This window comes from Struthio camelus, chromosome 1, assembly GCF_040807025.1.
Source record: "Struthio camelus isolate bStrCam1 chromosome 1, bStrCam1.hap1, whole genome shotgun sequence".
NCBI lineage: Eukaryota > Metazoa > Chordata > Aves > Struthioniformes > Struthionidae > Struthio > Struthio camelus.
The window spans coordinates 119,663,958-119,685,330 of record NC_090942.1 but is presented as its reverse complement, the minus strand read 5'-3'; the positions used below and the strand labels follow the sequence as shown (position 1 = coordinate 119,685,330).

General features: G+C 41.7%; 1 protein-coding gene across 2 annotated transcripts in view; it reads right to left on the bottom strand.

The window, feature by feature from the left end:
* The window catches only part of HUNK (hormonally up-regulated Neu-associated kinase), a 58,613-nt gene that overhangs the window by 13,132 nt on the left and 24,108 nt on the right, over positions 1-21,373 (bottom strand). For both annotated transcript variants that reach the window (XM_068912243.1, XM_068912254.1), the window contains exons 3-6: positions 17,223-17,278; positions 11,307-11,442; positions 9,400-9,527; positions 3,026-3,161 (exon numbers count right to left, since the gene is read on the bottom strand). In XM_068912243.1, the coding sequence (XP_068768344.1) occupies positions 3,026-3,161; positions 9,400-9,527; positions 11,307-11,442; positions 17,223-17,278 (456 nt within the window). The remainder of the gene's footprint in view (positions 1-3,025; positions 3,162-9,399; positions 9,528-11,306; positions 11,443-17,222; positions 17,279-21,373) is intronic.

The window sequence follows — 21,373 nt, the reverse complement described above, 5'->3', positions numbered from 1 at the left end:
TCTGCTGTACCACTGCTTTGTACACCTGTCAGGCCAGGAACGCCTGGAGAGCAGACTGGATCTGATACAAGACTTAGGTAAGATTTCAAACAAAGTCTGGGAAATCTCAAATAGCTAATGTTTTCCTTTATTCAGCATGTTTATTAACCCTCTTCAGCAAATAGTGGGTTTTTTTTTTTAAGCTAATAAGCAAAACTTATCTTAGCCATTGGACCCTAAAGCATCCGGACAGCAAATGAAATTCAAGTAATTTCTACTCGAAGTGCTCAGCAAAGTGAGAAATATTTACTTGCCTTCAGGGAATTTCTTTAATAAAAGCGAGCTTATAAAAAGCCTGGGAGAATATTCTCTTGAATATGCAATTGCTGCTGTTCCTCCACCTTATCTCCGCTCTCTCTCCTTTCGTACCTTGTTTCTAGCTTGGGAACAATGGGTGGTACCCCCAAAATGGCAGAAGGGGACTTCAAGAACAGCACATAGCTTCTCATTTGTGCCATAAAAAGCATGAGTGAGAGACAGAACGATTCCTTGCAAATTCAGTGGTGGGTTTTTCGGAACTACAGGGATTAACCCACATTTATACACTAACAAAACTCGGAGAAATACTACCAAAGTCCACTCTAGTGATGCTTTGTGAGGCAAGCTCAAAAGAAGACAAGCTATGTCCTTAAATATTTCAAACTGAAGGGGACTTTCCCTATCAGGCTCCAGTATGACAAATTCTAGATAGGTCAAGCTTGGGGCATAAACTAATTAAACTAAAGAAGCATTATCCAAAAAATGAAAGAAAAGAATCTGTACAGCTTTTATCCTTTACAGCTTCACTGTCTTCTAATTTTCTCCTGTTTTCAAATCAAAAAATGAGAAAAGCAGTACAATGAAAAAAAAGGGACCAATTTTTTTATAGCAAAGAGTGGCATTCTGCATTGATATTCCCTTTAAAAGTGTTCTTCATAGGAAAGGCTTATCACCACTATATACACAAACATGTATGCATGAGCAAACATATGCCCCCCCTTTAGCTCAACACGGCCTTTTCATATGTTCTTACATTCGATTTGCTCACCTTCGGGAGCAAATGATTAATGGGCAGTCCATAAATAAACAGCATTGCACGGCTATTCTATTTAATAGAGTCCAGCCTGTCTTATAAGTCACCTAGCTAACTGCACCAATGAACGGACGCTTCCAACGCTGTCTGACAAAAACCTGACAAATGCAAGTGAAGATTTTAAAAACAGAGACATAAAAATGTACCTACAAACGCAAAAGAATCCTGAAATCACATTCACATCGCTTCTTTCTTTTCCTCTTTTTTGCAGGTTAGACACACACAGCAAGAGAATTAAATTACCCATATTGCTCTCAGTTACACTTACATTCACTTAACAGATGCCACGTTTAGTAGATTGATTATACTCATTATGACAGTGATTTCATTAGCTTAATGACTCATTCAGTTTACACTTGTTTTCCCTTTCTTTACCATAAAATGTTCATACGTACCATATTTTAGTGCAGTCCAATGCACCATGGAAACTCAGACTTCCTTTTGTTGTAAAGCATATTATGCAAATTAACTCAATTGCCCTTAAATTCAGGGCAGTAATGTTGGGATAATGAGTCTGCCTGTTCTCAGTCTTATGCCTTGCAAAACAATTGCTTTGATGGACCACTTTCGTATTCTGCGCACGTAGGTCTGAGGACTGAATGCAGCTGGCTTCACATTTGCCCTCCTCGTTTCAATGGATGGCTCTAATGATGTCTCCCTCTGGAGAACAGGCATCCAGGCTGCTCAAAATCTATGCAACCATATTTTGAGAGCTGGAGACCTATTACAGAGCAGCCTTTATAGAGCAGCCACTTGAGCAGTCAGGGGACAGTGCTGTAGATCCTTCCAGCCCAACAGAGTTTGGACCTACAGCTCTGAAATATACCTTGTCCATTTGGCTAGTGGTTGGCCAGTGAGTAAAAAACTGTGGCTACTAGCACAATTTTGACTTCAACTGAATGCTGGAGGATGTCTGTAAGCACAATCTGAGCGTGCCTATGCAACTGGCTGCTTCTGGGAGCCAACGGAAAAAGAAGACCTAGCTGGTGACTACCAAATCATTTCTGAGTGGAGGACAGTGGTTCAGATATTCAGCTAAGGTTTGGTCGTCACACCCCTAGGCCTATGCTCGATCAGATCTCTGGCACTTGAGTAAACTGCAGGGGCAAAGTTAGGATCTCCTCTTAAGGACTCACCTCTCAGTGAGTTAGGAGAGAAATTTTGCTTTGACAAAATTGAGCTTTAAGTCACTGTCTTTTGCCTTACATTGGATCCTGTCCTGCAAGCTAGTAACCCTGACAATGAACCCAGAGAGCCCAGGTTGACTGGCTCCTGTGTAGACTTCATGCTGCAAATGTTTAAATACAAGCAAGATTAATTCTACCCAAAGTGGACCACAAATATCTTTCTTTTTCTTTTTCCCTAGATGGATGTTTGACTGGCCATTTAGATTTGTTACCTGTTTGCATTTAGTCACCTCAGCATTGCACAGGTACTCAAGCTCAACAATAAACAAACCAAGATCATCTAGCCCTGACCTTCCTGATCACTGTTTGCATAATATTTACCCCTAATCCACAGAACCTCAGATGTTTATCACAAATAGGCATTGCCTCCATGGGAAAAGTAGCGTGGCTCTATCAGCAACAAAGGAGAAGATCAAAACTGATGACCTATTTGGCACACATGTCCATTATAAGGTCTGGAGCCAATTAATCACATGATCTGCATCCCAGGCCGCCCTGCAAATGCATCATATGCCAGCTTCTAATTTATAAGGAGGTGTTTTTGACCGTTTCAAGAAATATGCATTCAATAGACAATCCTAGCAACTTCTAGGATTGCCTCACAAAAGCAATCCCGGAGAATGCAGTGAGACCTTGTCACATAAGCAGTGAAACGGGAACACTAGAGGCCTTAACGTTTCAATGTGTTTAGACACTGCCAGGCTTTCCTCGTTCACTCTCACAGTACCTGTTTGGATACGTGACGTTAGGTGGTGCTCTCCCGGGGTAATTCTCATTAAGCCAGCGATTTGCAAGTGCCTGCTGGATGTTTGGTCTCTTTGCAGGATCTGGCTCTAGTAGAGATCGTAGAAAGTTTATGGCCGCTGTGAAGACATTAAGAAGATATCAACAGCTATGTCATATACTTTACAACTTAACACAGTAGTTGAGTTACTACTCAGTTTCTATGGTCAGCTAGGTAGCCTGACCAAGAATATACTAATAAGCAACTTTTTCCTTATGGTCTACTGTCCTTGAGAAAAAGAAAAGTCTGATAAGAGATTAGTAAGTAACATACACAATGATTTATAGAGTCATAAACAAGAGGAGAAAAAGCATCTTTTGTTTCAGAGATTGTTTGAAGTTTCTGAGCAGGATAGCCTTTCTGTTTTTCTGAGGACAAGACGGTGAGGTCATACGTGAGTCCTTCATACTGTGTTTAAAGTAGAAGGAGGTAGACCGGAGGTGAGTAGAGAGGACAGCAGGGGTGCAGAGCTGGGAGGAAAGACATGGAGAATTGGGTTTGCTGCTCCCATTAACATTATAAGGACAAATTCTCTTCTGCCTTCCATCCAAACTGCAACTAGCTGCAGGAGGCTTTAGCCACACTGAAAGAGTGCAGTAAAATTAATGGGCTCTGTTCTGTTTTCAGATACTGAACCTTCAACTTTCAATGACATTCGACCATCCCTCAGGGTTTTATTGCAAAAAATCTCAGAAGTACTTTTCTGATGTTAGTACGTCATGTGCTTCTTACATGGTCAGGAAGAAAGAAGTCAAGTGATGTACTTAACTACTCACAAGAAGTCAATATCTTAGCTGAAAATAAACTCTGTTTTAACTAGTTCCGGTCTTTATTAGCCAAATTATCAAGGCTGGGTTCAGTTTACTGACTACAAGAGAGTAAAGAAGTAACTACGTCCTCTAGAATTCTCTGCACAAATTCTGGGAAAAACAAAATCAGAATGATACAGTCAAGTGAGATGCCAAATGAATCCTGTGTGAAGTCAACAGCAAGCAAAAGACAGTAGTGGTGGCTGCAGCACAATTTTCTCTAAGTCAGTTTGATCAAGATCTTGGAGGCTTTTTTTTCCATCTCGTTCTGCAGTAAAGTTGCAGTTCACCTCCTAGACTCTTCTGAGCATGTCTCATCTACTGGTTAAGGAGACAAGTATAGGAAACCAATGCAGAAACTTTGGGCATTGGCAGCGCACGGCCACTGCTCTGCTTTGCCTGTAGCACAGTACAGTTTCCTGAGTTATCCCAAGTAAACTCCCTAACTGAAGTGTTTGGACTTAATGAAGATGTATTTTAGATTAAATGGAGGCTTGGCCTGTCTATAAAAGTTCTGCCAGAATTTCTTTGCTGATTAGGCATATGAAATAAATTGCTCCTCTCACTGACAGAGCCTCAGGACGGACACAGTGAGCCGAAAAGCTATTGCTGGTTTACCTGATTCCGTATAATCGGGAAGCCTTTTAAGCTCTACCTGCAAAAGACAGCGATTTTTTTGGCAGGTTAAACTATGTCTTTTGGCTGTGCTGTGGTAGAGCCTTGCCAACACAGTCACATCAGCTAATTTCAGTTAAGTGCAGACAAGCCCCTTAGATGCTTGTGATATAAAGGATATCAAACTAGACGTGCTAGTGCCTTAATGCGATGAAACTATGAAATTAGGAGCCAGTCCTCCCACTCTGCTTTACAGACCTGTGCTCTCCCTTGCACAACACACCACCCTGCTCTTTATTCTGAAGCAGAGCAGCCGCAACACTTCTCCAGAAAACCAGTGAAAACCCTCGCGAATCCTCGTCCCCGTACCCGACGCAAGGGGAACAACACGCCTACCCATAAGGCCATGATGTGCTCCCTTGATAAGGGCATAAATGTTAACTGAGACGCAGCGCCTTTGCCTTTAAAAGGTTCCCATCTACAATACTACTCCCCTGCTTTGTGTGTATGTATGTGGGTTGTCTCCTCGAGCATTTTTGGCTCGGAAAGCCCGCATGAATCACTTCCCACCTGAGGGAAGGGGCAGGAAGTCTGTACTGCCGCTCCAGAGCGCATCGGTGCACAAGGAAGCGAGGGACTGTCAAATAAATCAGGATTAGACTCGATAGGTGCTGACTCCTAACAGCTTGTGTAACCTCTGTGTTCAACATCCTGCAAAAATCAAATATCAGCCGGAAAGGGCCCTGAGAGACTATCCCTTTCAGCGCAGGCCTACTGTCAAGAAGTTTATAACTGGGAGAGAGAAAGAGAGAGTTATGATTATGTATTTACCAGGTCAGCTAGGCATGAGCTGGATTCCTCCTATCTTCACAAATCAGATTTATGTGAGATACTTCAGTTTAAATCTTTCCCAACATTTTTGGATTTTCATATGACAGTAATATTGCAGGAACAGCAGGAAGAGACTATATTCAGGCCCATAAATCTCCTGCAAGTTGATGTTATGACTGGTCTATGAGTATCCTGAAAGCCCTCACGTCACATTTCTTGGGAGCAGAATTTACCACGTCGGAAACAACTAATCCATTGTTCGTTCATTTTAGTCCCCATCCTTCCAGTATTTCCCTGCCTCTCTGTTACAAACTGCACACATCCCAGAGCTTCTGAGCACACTTCTCAGCGCAGAATAACCCAAACCCCAAGCCAACCCCCTCCTTAGATCCCAAATGAGCAAAATTCTCCTTAAAAATCTTACTTTTTTTCCCTTGGCAAAAGATAGACTAATTAAACGAAGCTTCTGAAGCAGTACAAAGATCACGAGATTCAGACTGGGAGAAATTAATTCCAGAGACAAGGGCTCTCCAGGGAGGCTGGTTAGCTGGCAGGACCCTGGCAGTGCAGCTGAGATTAGGAACGGCACCTTTGCTGATCTCAACTCTTAGACAGTACAAGGAAGAGAGGCGCTTTTTCGGTTAGCCGTGCAGCTGTAGGAGAGCAAAATGAATCCCCTAGGAAGCAAACACTGAAGCTAACAAATCGATTTTTGGACCCGCTATATCTGAAGTCATTTTTCATGCTGAACCAAGCAGCTTGACGAACAAAGGATCCTGTGAATTATCCCTCCAACGCTCGGTTATATAAGTGCATGTGAGGGCCTCATTTGCGATGAACTCAAGGACAGCACTAATTTGATTAGCCAGTGACCTGCACTCATTGGAATTTTGTTTCCATGGCATAATTTGGGGGCAAAGTTTGCTCTTTTGACAATGAAAAGACCAGGATCATGAGAAACACAATTTCTTTTTAAATTTGCTTTAGCATATCAAGCACAGTAAGGAACAGAAGCAGAGAGTGAGTTCTGAGTACGGATCACAAGTCGTCTTCCGCTTTCATTTTCCTTGTCATGACCTAAAAAAAAGAACTTAGTGTCTTGTTTAGAGAACAGCGCACTGCAAGTGCGCACCTGGCCGGATGCAGGTATACAGCTGCTGCTCGTAACACTGGCCAGGTAAAATGGCCTAAGGCCATTTCACTTCACGCAGCCAGCAGTAAACTAACAAAATCCTTCCTCCAAACTATGACAGTGGGTCGATGATCGCTTGCATTTCCTAAGAATTTAGGCATACCTCAGCTGGACCATACTGCCTCTCCGCTCTCGGCAACGGTTACTTCTAGCTGAGGTGCGCTAACTTCTCAAGACAGACTTCACTGACTATTAGCAATTATTCTGTACTTCACAGATGGGATATAGGTCATCAGATGAACCATGTACTCCTGCAGATCGAATGACCAATTTCTTAACTCGCATAAAAGGTAACCCCTTTTTTCTGCTTCAAAAGCACGGAATACATGCTCACGCATGCTGCAGATGATAGTGCTTGCAGGCTTTAGGAAGGGAATCACGAGATGTAATGACTGGAAGACAAAATGTGAGTTAATTTTATCTTCAGACTATCAGCTACAAAGTACATTGGATTCTGTAACGTTAAAAAAAGTACATCAAGCAGGCAAAAAGCCTACAAAAAGAAGAAATTGAGGAGCTACAAAAACACCTTTTGAGAAGTATTCTTCTAGTCTCTGCTTTGCTTCTCTGTTCCAAAAAGGAAGACTATAAACAAACAGAAGCAATAAACTGAGAAACAAGAAACGTGTGCAAGGTTAATACCAACTTCCTTAACAACGGAACTCCGCTCACCTAAAATCAATATTAAGATAGCTATGTTTTTTAAGCAGCTTAATAAAAAATGGTTTCCTAAGCAGGAAAATCAAATACTAGCCCCAGTTTTTCCCTGTTGCTACACAGTTGCTTTTGGTGCTCATGGTGACCCAACATTGTAATGAATACAAATAAAATATACTCTTGTTTAGTGGTAAGAATGGCCACTTTTAGGATGGAACTGTGCGTTTGGTAACTGTTAGATTAAACATTGAAAGACATCTTACTGAACAATCAAAGACAGTCTACTGCAAAAAATCTCTTCTCAAAACCCTATGTGAATTTTTAAAAAAAAGAAAACCTGACTAAAGAAAAAGATCCGTATACCTAAGGAGTTAACTAGCACAACAGTTTGCAGGGCAGAGGAGCAGAGCTGCTATCTACTGACCCAAAGCCTAACAGCGGCAAGAACAAATGTCATCTTAAATCACGGTTTGCCAAGTCAGTGAATGTGCAAGCCTGTTGACTTAAATCAAGAACTGATGCATACCTTTATTCATAGTGAGTAAAGGTTAACATGTTTAAATCTATTCCATTAATTTTCCGTCTCTGAAAGTTCAAACTGCTACAGTTCTCACAGCAGAAACAAAATAGTGTTTTCATTGGCGAGCGTAACGTCAGTTAGCTATGAATTCTACAGAGAAGCAACTGTGAGAAAATCCAGTCTCCATGATAAAAGGGTAGGATGAGCGAAACAGTAGAATGAAACCTGTCGGCAGTAGTGGTTATCTTTTTTGCTACATAAGGTCTGATCTTCTAAAGGCCTTTCATGGGTGATTCAACCTTTCATGCATCAGTTGTCTCAGCAAAGTCAATGAAATCTCCTACTTAAAGACTACTGTGATTGAAAGAAAGCGATGATCAGGGAAATGGTCCATTGGTTCAAATACTGTACATGGCCCTTGTGACACAGCTCTCTATTGGAAAAGTCTCACTGGGGCAGGCAAATTTGGTAAACTTGTTGGCAAACTTGGTACGTTTTTATGATGACATCAAAGTCCACAAATTCAACAGCAGCTTTGTAATTGCTGCAGGATTTGGCATCTATGCCAGTACAGCATGAAGCAGTCACTAAAATCTTACTTTCAATTTACTCAGCGGGGCTTTAGAACGTGTGCTAGAACATTAAAATGACAATTTTGTGTAACTGAATCCTAAAGGGAAGTCTCCAGAATGGAAATACCAAACACTAATTTATCAAATACATGGCAAGACTTGCAGCATCCCAGCTCACTTGTAAAGCTACTGCTTCACAACATGCCAGCAAGGTGAACTGCTGGCAGAAGAACTCTACTTCATGCAGATGCTGAGGCAACAAGGAACAGCACACTCTACTTGATCCACAGATAACCTGTGTGAGAATTCATCTGGTGACACAACTCCCTCGGGCTTTTTGTTATACCCCATGACAACGGTTGCCATCGTTAGTGTACTAAGTGAAAAAGTACACTCTTTTACTCTTTTTTGCCTTTGGAATATTTTAATTTTATTGAATGTCCCTGGTTAACAGTCTGCCAGATAAGGAGAACAGACGCTCTCCATGAACATCAAGCTTAGTTTACAAAAATAAAACCTAAGTACAAAATGGAGTTTGTTGCAAATGCTGACATAGTCTTGCTATAAGCTTAAAAATGATTCTGTTGCCCAGTGACATAGCTTTCAACCAGGAATTAATACAACTAATATTAATACAAATAATGACTTTGCATTTTCTGAACACATAAGGCTTCTTGCAGGTCGCTGTCCCGTAATAGCTTTCTGTGTGCATGTCCTTATTCCATAATAAATGTGAGTTAATTCAAGGCAGCCTATCACCCAACGCCAGTCATGATAATGCCCAGGAATGTATTATTGCAAAATAACGTGTTCATGCATCCATGCCCTATACTAAATTCATCCGAACATAAAAAATTGACCAACGAGTCTATGAAAGAGATTTCACAGATTTGTTCCTCTCTCACATCCATTACAACTTGGCACTTCTCCAACTTATGTCCAAAAGTCAAAGCAAGAGGAGTTACACTAGAGCAACTCTTGCAGATCTTCTGGAGACTAAAATGAAGACCGTTTCTCACAATTAGTATGCCATGTTGGTACCACGACTCACAATCCAGAGTTCAACCCAATAGTTGTAACCGATTGGCTCTGAATAGACCTAAGCACCCTCCCTCGATTACCTGTAGAGAGCTGGGTGGGAAACGGGTTCATTTCTTTGTCCACCATTTTCTGGTATAAAGCCCTCAGGCTGAACGGCTCCACAGTAAAAGGTAACGTTCCAGTCAACATTGCATACATATTTACCCCACTAAAAGAGAACAGACAGAAAAAGAAAACAAAATGATCAGGAATGAGGAAAAATTAGGCTTAGCGTTTAGTGACTGCATTTCTGCTTTAATGTTTGATGTCTATTACAAAAGGTGAAGAAGCAGCCCTCTGAAGCCTCCCGCCTGTTGCACTCGACAATTTGGGCAGGAATTCCCAGAGGTGCCGGTTCAACGCCCAAGGATTTCCATTGACCTTCACAGCCTCTCGAGCAGCCCAAAGATCTGGTATGAACAGCTAAAGAGCAGAAAAATCATTGCTTATTTATACCCAGCAAAGTTAGCGATGAAAAGTGGATTGAGTACTCTTGCTCTTTTTCCCCTTAAAATGGCTTCAAATTCAATTGGGTGGAATTCCTTCTTTTTGGGAATTTGTCTCCCCTGTCTGCTGAATGAAGTCATGTGAACAGAAAAGAAACTAAAGCAGCGCACTATTACAAGCCATGGTCATAGCAACCATTTGTTCAGCTACAAGGAAGGGTAGTAGTTAACCACTTTTTTTTTTTCCCTTAGATAAAAAAGAAAGAACAGGATATTATTACTGGAAAAGTATGAATGGCTTAGAAGGATGACTGTGCTGTTTGTCTGCATTCCAGTCCCAGTAAGAGTGCCTGCATCCCACAGTGCTGGTAACCTTAGCCTTGATGTGGATGGATGACCCACTGCTGCAGCGAAAAATAAAGCTGTTATAATATAATTTAGCTCTGGGTCTCCTCAGAGCACAGACTGCAAATTAGGCTTCGTTATGCAAAGTTCTGAAGCCTTTAAGTGTAAAAAGGTACTAGTGGATCAAACTGAGAGGTGAATTTGACTGAGGTTTTTTAACACATTTTACTATTTCTCCTTGTCTCATATATAATCTATGGCCAATCCCTCTTAGCAGTAGTAGTACTTACACAGCACTCTACATTTTCAAAGCACTGTAAAAATTTTAACTCACGAATTATCACAGTTCCCAACAGGCATATAAATTTTATTATCCCCAGTTCACTCGTGAGGGAAAATCTATCAATACTACTGCAAAAGCTAAATCTCAACTGAGTTTCAGACTTTGGGATCACATTGAGTCTCCCTTGCTTGATTTTACTGCACTTCCCCCAGCCATTTCCTCTCCTAAATGCGTTAGTTCAGTAAATTTCTCTCCAGGAGAGACAAAGATTACAGACATCGGGTCCTGGCTAGCAGGAGGGAGCTGCACGGCCTAAAACTAATGCATTGACTCAAAAACAGTTTTGCAACTTCCTACACCTCTGGCACAAGGGACTCTCGTCTACTCCTTTTTCTGAACACTAACAAGCTCACAAAGGTCTGATCAAGTTTTCTGGCCACTTTTTCTTCCCCTTTAATTACCATGCTTTCAAAGCTATGACCTGATTAGATTTCACTTCTCCTGTCAGATGTGACTGCGGATAATGCCCAGAGCCCATGCAAGAGTTTAAGGTACCTTTTTTTGGGAAAATAAAGCAAGCAGTTTGCCCTCTTATGCCAGAGCCGCATCTGCTACTGCGTCCAAAGCCAGACACACAGTGTGTGATCGACACTGTGCTTGATGGGAATCTCACCACACTATCTTCTACTGTTCCACATGCAGGCATGGGAAGATCTATTTCAAATCAAAATATCTGCACCACACAGTTCACAGAGTCATGCTAATTCAACAGCATGTCTTGCTTGCAGTAGCCAAATACTTGAATAATGTTTCTGATTCGAGCAACGGGCAATGATGACGATAATAATAATTATGAACAAGAGAAGTAACTCACATGGACCAAACATCTATTTTCGGCCCATACTTTTTCCTCGCCAGAAGTTCAGGGGCTGCATACGCTGGGCTCCCGCACTGGGTGCTGAACGGATCAGAGTAACCCAAGATGCCTGCACAGTTGCTCAAGCCAAAGTCTGCGAAAGACACCAAAATACAGTTAGGAAAGGGACAGATATAGTAAAAATGCACTAAAACACAAGGAAAAAGAGCAAGTTTTTTTCCAAAAGCAAGGCAATGAACTCCCTAAGAAATTATCCACAAACAAAAGCTTTATACAATTTGTTCCTTTGGGGTACTGAGTAATTAGAGAGTTCCACAATTAATAAAAATCTTAGAACGTGCACGATTACATGATTACCAGTTACATAAATGAAGCAACTGTATTTCACTGGGAATTGGATGAGAACAACTGGATCCGAACTTGTCTCATACGCTAATGTCGTGTTTGCGGCAGAAAGAAGCCTCAGGCTGCCATGGATGCTACACTATTGCAGTATGTTACCAAGCAGCCAAGTTTACAAGCTACATCTTCAACATTTTCCACTAAATCGTGTAAATGAGCCATCAAATTTAAAGGGGGGCTGTCTGCTTTCTGGGGCTACATGGTGATGCATGAACACCCAGGGCTGCAGAGTCAGCATTGCAGCTCTGAAATAGCACAAGGAAAACTTGGGGGAAGAAAGAGAATGTGTTGATTTGGCTTCCCCTCCCCTCTTCTCTCTTGAATTATTGTATTTCCAGCCCCTAGGTGTATCTGATGGCCTTTGCTGGCAACAGGAACGGGGACTGGCAAAGGCTGGCATCGAGAGCTGAGCAGAGGCAAGAGGCGGTCTCCGGGCACTGAAGGCAGCCGCTTTTTCACAAGCGCCCTCAGCCAAGCCAAGCACCGGCCGGCGCCGGAAAGGGTGTTCCCACAGCCTCCCCTGTCTGCTCAAATGCCCGCATGGCTGCACAGTGAGCCGGGCTTAAGAAAGGATCTGAAAAATTAAACCACTAAGCAACAAAAGGCCCTTCAGTGAGGACAGCTGTGGAGCTGCCTTCCAGCTGGGCCTCACCAGTGAGAGAGGAGGTGGAGGGTCTTGCAAGTGAAGACAACTTAGGCTGGACACGGTGAGGCAAGGTGAACTTGCAAAGAAGAGGGCAAAGCTGAAGGACTGGGAAAACTGTTTCTGCAGCAGTATTTCGTAGGTGCATCACAGGATCAGGATAAATTTGGTGAGGCCACAGAAAAGTACATCCACTACCCAAACATGAGATAGCAAAAGGCACATTAGCAGTTTTAGCTGCGCAAACGGATGGGAAACTTTGGTAGTGTTTTGCAGTGAGAATCTGTGATACTCAGATACACCCAGGAACAGAAGACCTACAGTGATCACAACCAAAGACGTTCTCGTTTATTAATAACTCGTTATTGATAACAGCTGCAACAACAATACTGGTATTAATAACAGTGACATCGTTAGTTTCTTTTTTTTCAATTCAGTCTTGTTAAAAACTCCCAGAATGCATGTATATGTAAAATGAAATTTGTCATATCCATAAACAAGGCAGTTAGGAGAAGCCAACTACTGAATCCTCTTTCCTATAGATCTGTGTCTTGCAACCACGTGCCTCAGCGCAGCAGCCTCTGGTGTGTCCTCCCCACCTGCCTGGTTGGGCTAAAGCATCGTATCTCACAGGCCAGATATAACAGACAACTGTTGAGCCTGTGCAGTACGTCCGCTCCCTCCACAGAGTCATTAATCAGGGGGCCTCTCCCCTACCTGCCTACTTCTTTGCATAAAACTTGCAGTAATGGCATGTCTTTTAGCATTTAGCCCTATGTTAAATGGAGTTGAAATTAGACAGGACTCTCCCAAGTTATTAGGAGCACACTGACAGATAGACAGTGCATTCGCATAGGGACGTTGCCTTAGGAAACCAGGCTAAAAATGAATAACGCTTACAAAAAATAAAATCAGAAAGAGGACTGTGTGAGGTGGAGTGTCCAAATGACTGCACAGTGTTTTCCACTTGACTGCCTGACACTCCAAGAGGAGGACAAGCCAATGTCCTTGGCACCAAGTCCACAGAGGCTGGAAGGGGTTTTGCTGGAAAAAAGATCAGGACAATTTCCTTGCCTCTGATGGAAACCAATTTGCTCTGGACACTCTTAATCATCTCTGCTGGATAAGTGTTATCCCTGGGGCTTATATGAATACTTCTGAGGATCTGTTTTATCTATTTATTTATTGGCTATGGTCTGAGACGGGTTATCTCAGCAGAAAAATACCTTTCAAAATTCCTAGAAAGGATACATGTACGCAGTGCTAGTCATGGTTTTCACCCTATTTTATCACATCATTTCCGAATTACATGATTTTAATATACTGTTTTACAATCAAAATACATAATGGCTATATTCTGAGTTGGCATAAACCAGCACACCTTTATCATTATTAATGGAATGGAAGGTTACTCTAGAGAAAGCTTTCACTATCTCATTTGCTTACACTGTAAACAGTTTATTCACTTATATTTAGCTTATTCACTTACTCTCAGCTGCTATACTGTTTTCTTTTTCAGTAGTCCCTATTGAAATTAAAAATGCGTGCAAACACATGTATATTGGGGGCAGGGACTTTATTGCAAAAGAAAGGGGAATTTTGTTAACACTGTGCCAGCACATCATGGTTGCAGTGTGATTTTTATTAAGGATACACTTTTGATCTTGGAAAGAGTGGTAATACCGCTAGCATTGATAACGTCACTGCCATTACCATCTCTATCTTGGACTTTTTTTTTAACAAGCTCAGCTAACTACAGAATTCAGACCAAAGGCCACGCTTGCTCTTCCAAAGTAAATATTATGACATGGAAACTCCACCACCCCCAGCGTTCATACTATCAAAGGATCACGTTATGTTACCGCTTTTTAATGCCTCCAGGAAATCAACATTAAGATAGGGATATAAGGCTCTCTATGAAACTGTGACTGCTAGAATAAGTAAAATGCTATTTAGTAACAAAACCCTTAGCACAAAGCAAGGACTCATGGAGCAGTTTGACCTTTGTGTGCACCACCAGAGCTCCCCAGATTGTCGCAGAGCGACTTACAGACCCTTTTGGTGCCGGTGGTCCTTGAAGAGAAGGCCAAGAGCCTCCATGACCTGCGAGCGGCATTTGACTAAATCCCTGACACCTACCACCAAAGGCTGGTAGCTAAAGAGAAGTGAATTGTCTCCAACGTTTCCAGTTCCCCAGTCCAGATATTCTCAGACCTGAGACTTAACAAGCTGCTAAGAATGAGTCTACTTAACATAGCAAAGGGAATTTTTCTAATAGTACTATCTAAGTAGGCATTATAAACCATCTTACCATCTAGCTAAAAGGAGTAACAAAAGGGAGCTGTCATTAAGCAGCTGGACAAAAAAAAAGGATTCAATGAATTCAGTTCTCACTGAAATGCACGAACAAGTAGGGACTCTCAATGTCATTTCATGTTCTATTTCTAATCTTCAATTCACCTTTTCTTTTTCTTTTATGGGTTTTTTCTTTTTACTGCTATTACAACAATGTTTTTTACTACGTACTAGTGCATTTGCTGCTGCACGAGACACAGCAACAAAGCTCCCACCTCAAAGAAATTAAGGTGAGCTGGTTTTGTAGCTTAAAGCCTCTTTTCTCAAGCATGAAACGCAGCACATAATTCGGCAAAGCATGCTCTTCACTATTCAAGAGCCCTGCTGGGCAGGACTATACGATGGCCGACTGACCCACTGCATTTGTAGAAAGACTGCGTAAAATATTTTGCTAAATACCGAATGAGCTGAGCGAGGGGACGAAAGGGGAGGAAGAGGAGTAAATTATTGGGTCTCTACAGCAGCCAGAGAGGGAGGCTGGAAAACCTCCCTCGTCCTGGGAAGGCTGATGCCAGCAGAAAGCTCTCAGGGGCAGCTCAACACTACCTAGCTACCCCCTGAAAAAGTGGTGCAGGTGAGGCAAAAGAGGGGCAGTGGCACAGGGCTCTGCTACTGCCAGGCCTCTTCTAGCTTTGCCTTCGTGCCCTGTCCGAGGGAAGGTGCCCAGGCACCCGAGGCCAGGTTTGGCCATCAGCTTTCAACCTGCATGCAGCCAGGAGCGTGTGGGGAACGGAGGCAGCGACCCTTCGGGACGATCAGCGAGAGCTCGCTGGCGTTGCCAGAGCCACGTGGGACAGGAGATCGGTGCGAAACACAGAAACAAATCTGTCTGTTTGGGTTTGGTTCATTAAATATTGGCTTCTCTGGAAAAATAAATCAGAGAATTTCCTTAGGGAATGGGAGGATCTGAAACAATGGATTTAAATCGCTGACAAAATGTAAGTGTTTGAGTTGACTTTGGTATTACTTCTTTTACTTACAGTGAAATTATTATTCATAAAGCAACCTTTATTCTTCTATAACACATGCAGTCAGATAGTTGGATTTTGTTTTGAAATACATACTGTCTACAATCTGCTTTGCTTAAAACACCAGGCTGCAGACCTGAGGACAATTTATTTCAACGCTAGCTCATCTATGGAAGATCTGACTGTCTCCTTCTCCTTTCTTCCCACACCACCCACTGCGATGAGACCTTTCTATGCAACTGAAGCAAACAAGACTGTAGGAAGAGTTCTGCAATTATTTTTTGGCACAAAAGTTTTAATTGTACACGCATCATCTGATTAGGTCTGGGTTTGGATGTCAAGTTTACGTACTGTTGTGTAATCAAACACCCAAAACCGGGAAAGTTATACAAGTTCTTTAAATCTATCAGATGTTCTTATAGCACTGTTACAAACCATCTGGTCTCCCTTATCTGCTAAATCAAGATAATGGGTGGTATCCATCATTACTGATGAATGATTCACGGCAACATATCAGAAGCCTCCTGACCCGTAACTGAGGTAATGCAACATTCTGTTTTGTTATTATTTTCCCAGAGTCACTTGATTCATTACAGAGAAATGACTAAAAGTTGTGGTAATTTTTCTCAAGACTGAATTCCCTAGGCAGATTTTGATTATTTTGAATTTCATCAACCATCCTCTTTCTGCTTCTTTGGAGATGTATGTGCTTTATATGTTACAGTGACTGTCCATTTGACCTGAGTTTCGTTACTGTTTTTCAACGCTTTTCAGATGATGAAACCTTTTGAAGAAAGAAAGTCAGTCTAGTTTTTAAGTCTGCAACCACAGAGACTGCTGCTGGCAAAAGTGTAGGCACGGGAATAAACAAAACCAATTTTTTTTGTTATGAGGGGCATATTTTCTTTTCAATGCCCACATTAACATTAATGGGAGTTACGCAAACGCAGTGAGAGACTATACCCACAGATGATTAATCTAAAATATCTGCACAACTTGAATGAATTGAGCACTGCATATAACTGATACCTGAATGTAATCAAGACTCTACAGTTGATCTTGATTTTTTTTAAACAACTCTCTAAACCAACTCCTCATTGGATTCTGGAAGGAAATGTAACAAATATAAACAGAGGACCACATTCTGCCAGCTGCTATAAATGTGCGCAACTCCCACTGACTTCAGCGGAAGCATATGCATATGGGGGCAGAATCCAGTCCTCCGTAAATATGGAATTACCAAAGTCATAAAACAAATTACTTCTGTGGGGTCAATTCTTTAATCCTTTACAAAGTTCCTGGTGTAAAAAGGAGAACTGTTGTCTAAAAGATGAAGGATTATGCCCATACCCAGTTAAAGCTGAATTATTTGGAACATTTTTTCCACAAGATGCTGTCAGGAACAGCTTGATTGCTATCTATACTCTCCCAGCTCCTCTCTGTAGCAACATTAGCAGTTGTCACATGGAGGATTACGAAGTCTCAAAAATTCTCTTTATAAGACTACCAATTTCAATTACTGGAATTGCCAAACCGGTTTCATACCAATAAGCTTGATATTGTTGTCTTCATCTAGCAACAGATTTTCTATCTTCAAGTCTCTGAAAAAAATAAAATATTTTGAGTGAGCCTCTGAAATAATGAAACAACTTCCTGTCACTATCATCAGTTTATTTACAAGATTCGTATATAACGCGTATTATGAAAGCAGCACACAGTTCCACATTCAAAGCTGAATTCCCCATGCACTCTCTCCCCTCCAAAATTACCAATGCTTTCATGCACAGCTTCACACCAGTTTTTCATGCACAAAATGAATTTACAATCATCTGTGAGTAAATCCCATAATTAATCAGCTTCTTCAAATTTTGCATGTAGTTAAAAGTTCACAGAAGTCTTATACACAGGAAATATTTCAAATATATGCTTTTTAGAATTGGAGGTCATTTTCTCATTACTTTTCATAACCAGAGTCTTTTCTTTGGCTGCAGCTGAAGAGTAAATGCTCTTCTGCAGAGGTCCAAGGAGCCAAATGCCTGTTCTCTTCTATTTCCTACAAGGGGACCAGAGTCAGCCTCCCCTTGGGCATGACATGTCAAACCTCTTTACAGAGGTGGCCGGGACTAGTATTTCACACTCTGTAGGTGAAAACCAAGGCACAGAGATTGAAATGACTTGCCCAGTGCCGTCCAGTAAGCTCGTGACAAAGCTGAGAGAAGCCACAGAGATTTTGAGTACCACATTAGGGCTTTTTGCACTGTATTGCTCTGCTGCTTCTTGGGGCCTGGCTTCCACAAAACCACTTCACAGATCAGGGCTGAGACCAGTTTTGGGAGAGAGACGATAAAACAAAAGCAGTTGCCTTCTACAAGACTGATCCCTCTTCTGAAATGTCCTTGAGCATCTACTTCACTTTATATGTGCACTTCAGTCATTTAAGAATGTGGCTGTGCTTTCCTAAATTACGTCTGATATTAGAAAAAAATTCCAGAGATTACCCCCACCCCACACAAAAAAAAATTGCAAAGTGTTCAGACTAAGCTTTAAGTACAGTATGAAAAGTTAGTTAGGTTGCTACACAACTTGCGCATGATTTCTTGCAGTGGGTTGTGTCTTACTGTGTCTATACTTGAATTTTTCCCCAAATCCAGATACAAAGTATTTCTAACAACTAGCATGCCAGGATATCAATAGCTCAGACTCACAGTAATGCTCCTCCCAGTATGTTTAGGAAAACTCTGGATAATAAAGCCATCAGCTATAATTACAGGAAGTCAGTGACATCTACGGTATTTTGCCTTTGTGAGGAGAAGAGAGCACTGAAGAATGCCTCTACTATAGATGAAGATATAATGCATAATAAAAGAAGACAAGCAAATCAACCAAAACAAAGTACTTTCACAAGAATGGATCTAGAAAGAAAAATAGTAATGACCAACTTTAAGTCTGTTTTAAAGCATTCCCCTCCATTTCATTTTATGTCCAGGCTGTGTTTCAAAACATAAGAAGTAGAGGAGTATTTTATGTAGGATGCCTCTCACTTCATAGATACAACCACAAGGACCTCCTCTGAATTGAACAGATGTTTCAACACCCTAATTAGCATTTCCTGCAGATTTTCCTCACTGCATATGTTTAAAAGAAATAGGGGAGATAATATACAAATCTATCAAAGGACACTATTTTGCGAGCTTCAGGTATTCAATGGCTACATCCAGCCTTTCCTTGTGCCTTTAGCTTAACACAAGGCTTTCTAATGAGAAGACTGTTTTGTGCCCTTGGTAGTTAAATACATTGGCATAAATTCTCTTCATGGAGAAGCAACAGTATTCAATCGATAAAGTGCAAGTTAGAGAGACAGAAGGCCTGGATTATATTCACTCCTCTGACAATAACTCAGTGTGTTAACTTTGGGAAATCGAAATCTCACTGCCGTGAGGCTCTTCTCCTAGCACGAAGCTCCACGACCACCACAAAGGCACTGCAGAGTCACTGACAGTGTGATTAGCCCCTAGGAAGATCCTGAGGCTGGGAATTTAACAGGAAAGATTGCCAAAAGAACAGCATGGGAAAAAGAAAAAAACCCTAGAGTGAAATCAGCAGAACCAAATGGAGTTTCAAGCAACAAACTGAAACGCTCAGTACAGTGGCTCGAAGCAAAGGGAAGGAGGATTTGGAAGTTCTGAGCAAATTTTAGCACTAAATTAAACGTTAGCTAAAAAGAGGCAAGATTTTAAAAATAAAGGAAGAAGAATGGATAGATGAAAGCTGAAAACTGAGCAGAAGAGACACGCAGGCAATTAGAATAATAAATGAGTGATAGAAGGGCTAAAAATAAACACAAGAAAAGACATTTAGAAGGAATCAAGGTTAAAAAAATAGATAAAGATACAAATTAAAGGGAATTTTTAAAGCATCAGAGGCAAAAAATAAAAAAAGTTAAATATAGACTCACTATAAAGTGCAATCAGATCTGGTTAATTAAAGATGTTTACCCATATGTTTATTTTGAGCAGATCTGCCTGTAAGTGGTAACTGATCTAATTGTCCATATGTACCATCCTTTTTTCAAGCCATATTAATCTGAAAGCACTGTTTTTGGTGTGACGCTGAACCAGGTCAGCATATTTTTACTTACCTGATGCCATTTAACAAGACTGGTGAACCACGTTAACCAGTCGTAGAAACACAGAAGTCCTATGAAGCCAGGCCAAAAAAACAAAACAAAAAACTCCCCAAACAGACTAAGCTACAGTTGCAGAACCTCTGTCACAGGATTATGGATTCCTAAGCGGGCAACGGGGTAGGACTATCCTGGGGAGCCTGATCCCGTTCAACACACCAGGTGGAGACTGATGACGGGCACTGATGTACCTGGCACCTGGAGCCAGCAGAGCAAAAGCGCAAATATAGCCCCGCTTTTCTGGACAAGAATCTTGCTGGCTGGGACTGAGGGGTTATTCAGTAAACGCTTTAAATTACTTTAGCAATGTACAAAATTACCACTGCTTCTTTTGACAGAAAGTGTCCAGTCCGACTCTGTGCCTCTCTTAGGCTCATCCTGCAGAGACATGACTGATTTCCCTGAAGCTCCTAAGTGCTTTATTAGGTCAGTTTTGTCTGGCTCAAACTTAAAACATTTTTTACAAAGAGAGGCTCATCTGAGTAGCCACCTCATTTGAAAATTTACATTAATTCACTGTAAGGGAAAAAGTAGCACCATCCCAGTTGAAAGGGAACACTAAATTCCATGCACTATGTTATAAATGCTTTATTAAAAAACAAACAAAAGCAGACACACCACCCTCTTTGTTTTGGTCAGTGGAGTTTTTTATGTTTTTCTAACGGCTGCAAACTGCAAGACAGAATGTGAGTTATTTGCTACAACATACAAAGCACGGGAAGCCCTGGTCGAAGTCAGCAGGACTACCCAGAGCACTACACGCAAAGCACGCGGGTACATCTCTGCAGGCTCGAAGGCCCTCGCAATTTTGCAAGCACCTTGCACTTTTTGGCGGGCTCTTGGAGCTGGATGCAGCTGCTCTGCGAGCGGAAGGGCTGCGCAGCAGCGCTGCAACTCCCTCACGGCACCGCATGGGGCTGACCTGGGGAGGGAGACGAAAAGGCAGTTGCTAGAGACTGTCAGTGTCCCTCCTGGAGGTAAAGCTGACCTCGTTCCTGACTGGCTCAGCTCCTTGAAGAACATGGCCAAAGGAAAAAAAAACAAAAAATCTAGGCAAACATTTGCACTCGTTGTTGAAAAACTTTAAAATATCAGGGTGCAGGGTATGAGGAGGAAGGAAGAGGAGCTGGTGCCTCTACTGTAAATCAATATTTTCCCAGCAAGCAGCTGAAAAGCAGTAGCCGTTGACTGTTGTCTCCTCCACTTCATTTTTTATCACAAAAGTACCACCAAAAGCACCCCTGAACTACCAACCCACAGCTCACTTTCTAGGCCCTTTAGGGAAGCTGGAGGTGAGCCCGGAAGGTTGCACAGATTTGGGTTCATCCTTACCTTAATATGCATTTCAAAGGCACTGCTGTGCTATCAAAGTAATATTTACTGAGGCTGATTCCTCTGTCACTGAATTCAGTGTGGTTATCTCTGTAAAGGAGGAATCCAGTCCATTGTCTTTACCAAAATAACATTTACTTTGTTTACGGCAGAGTATTCTGAGAGAGATGCCCAAAGGTAA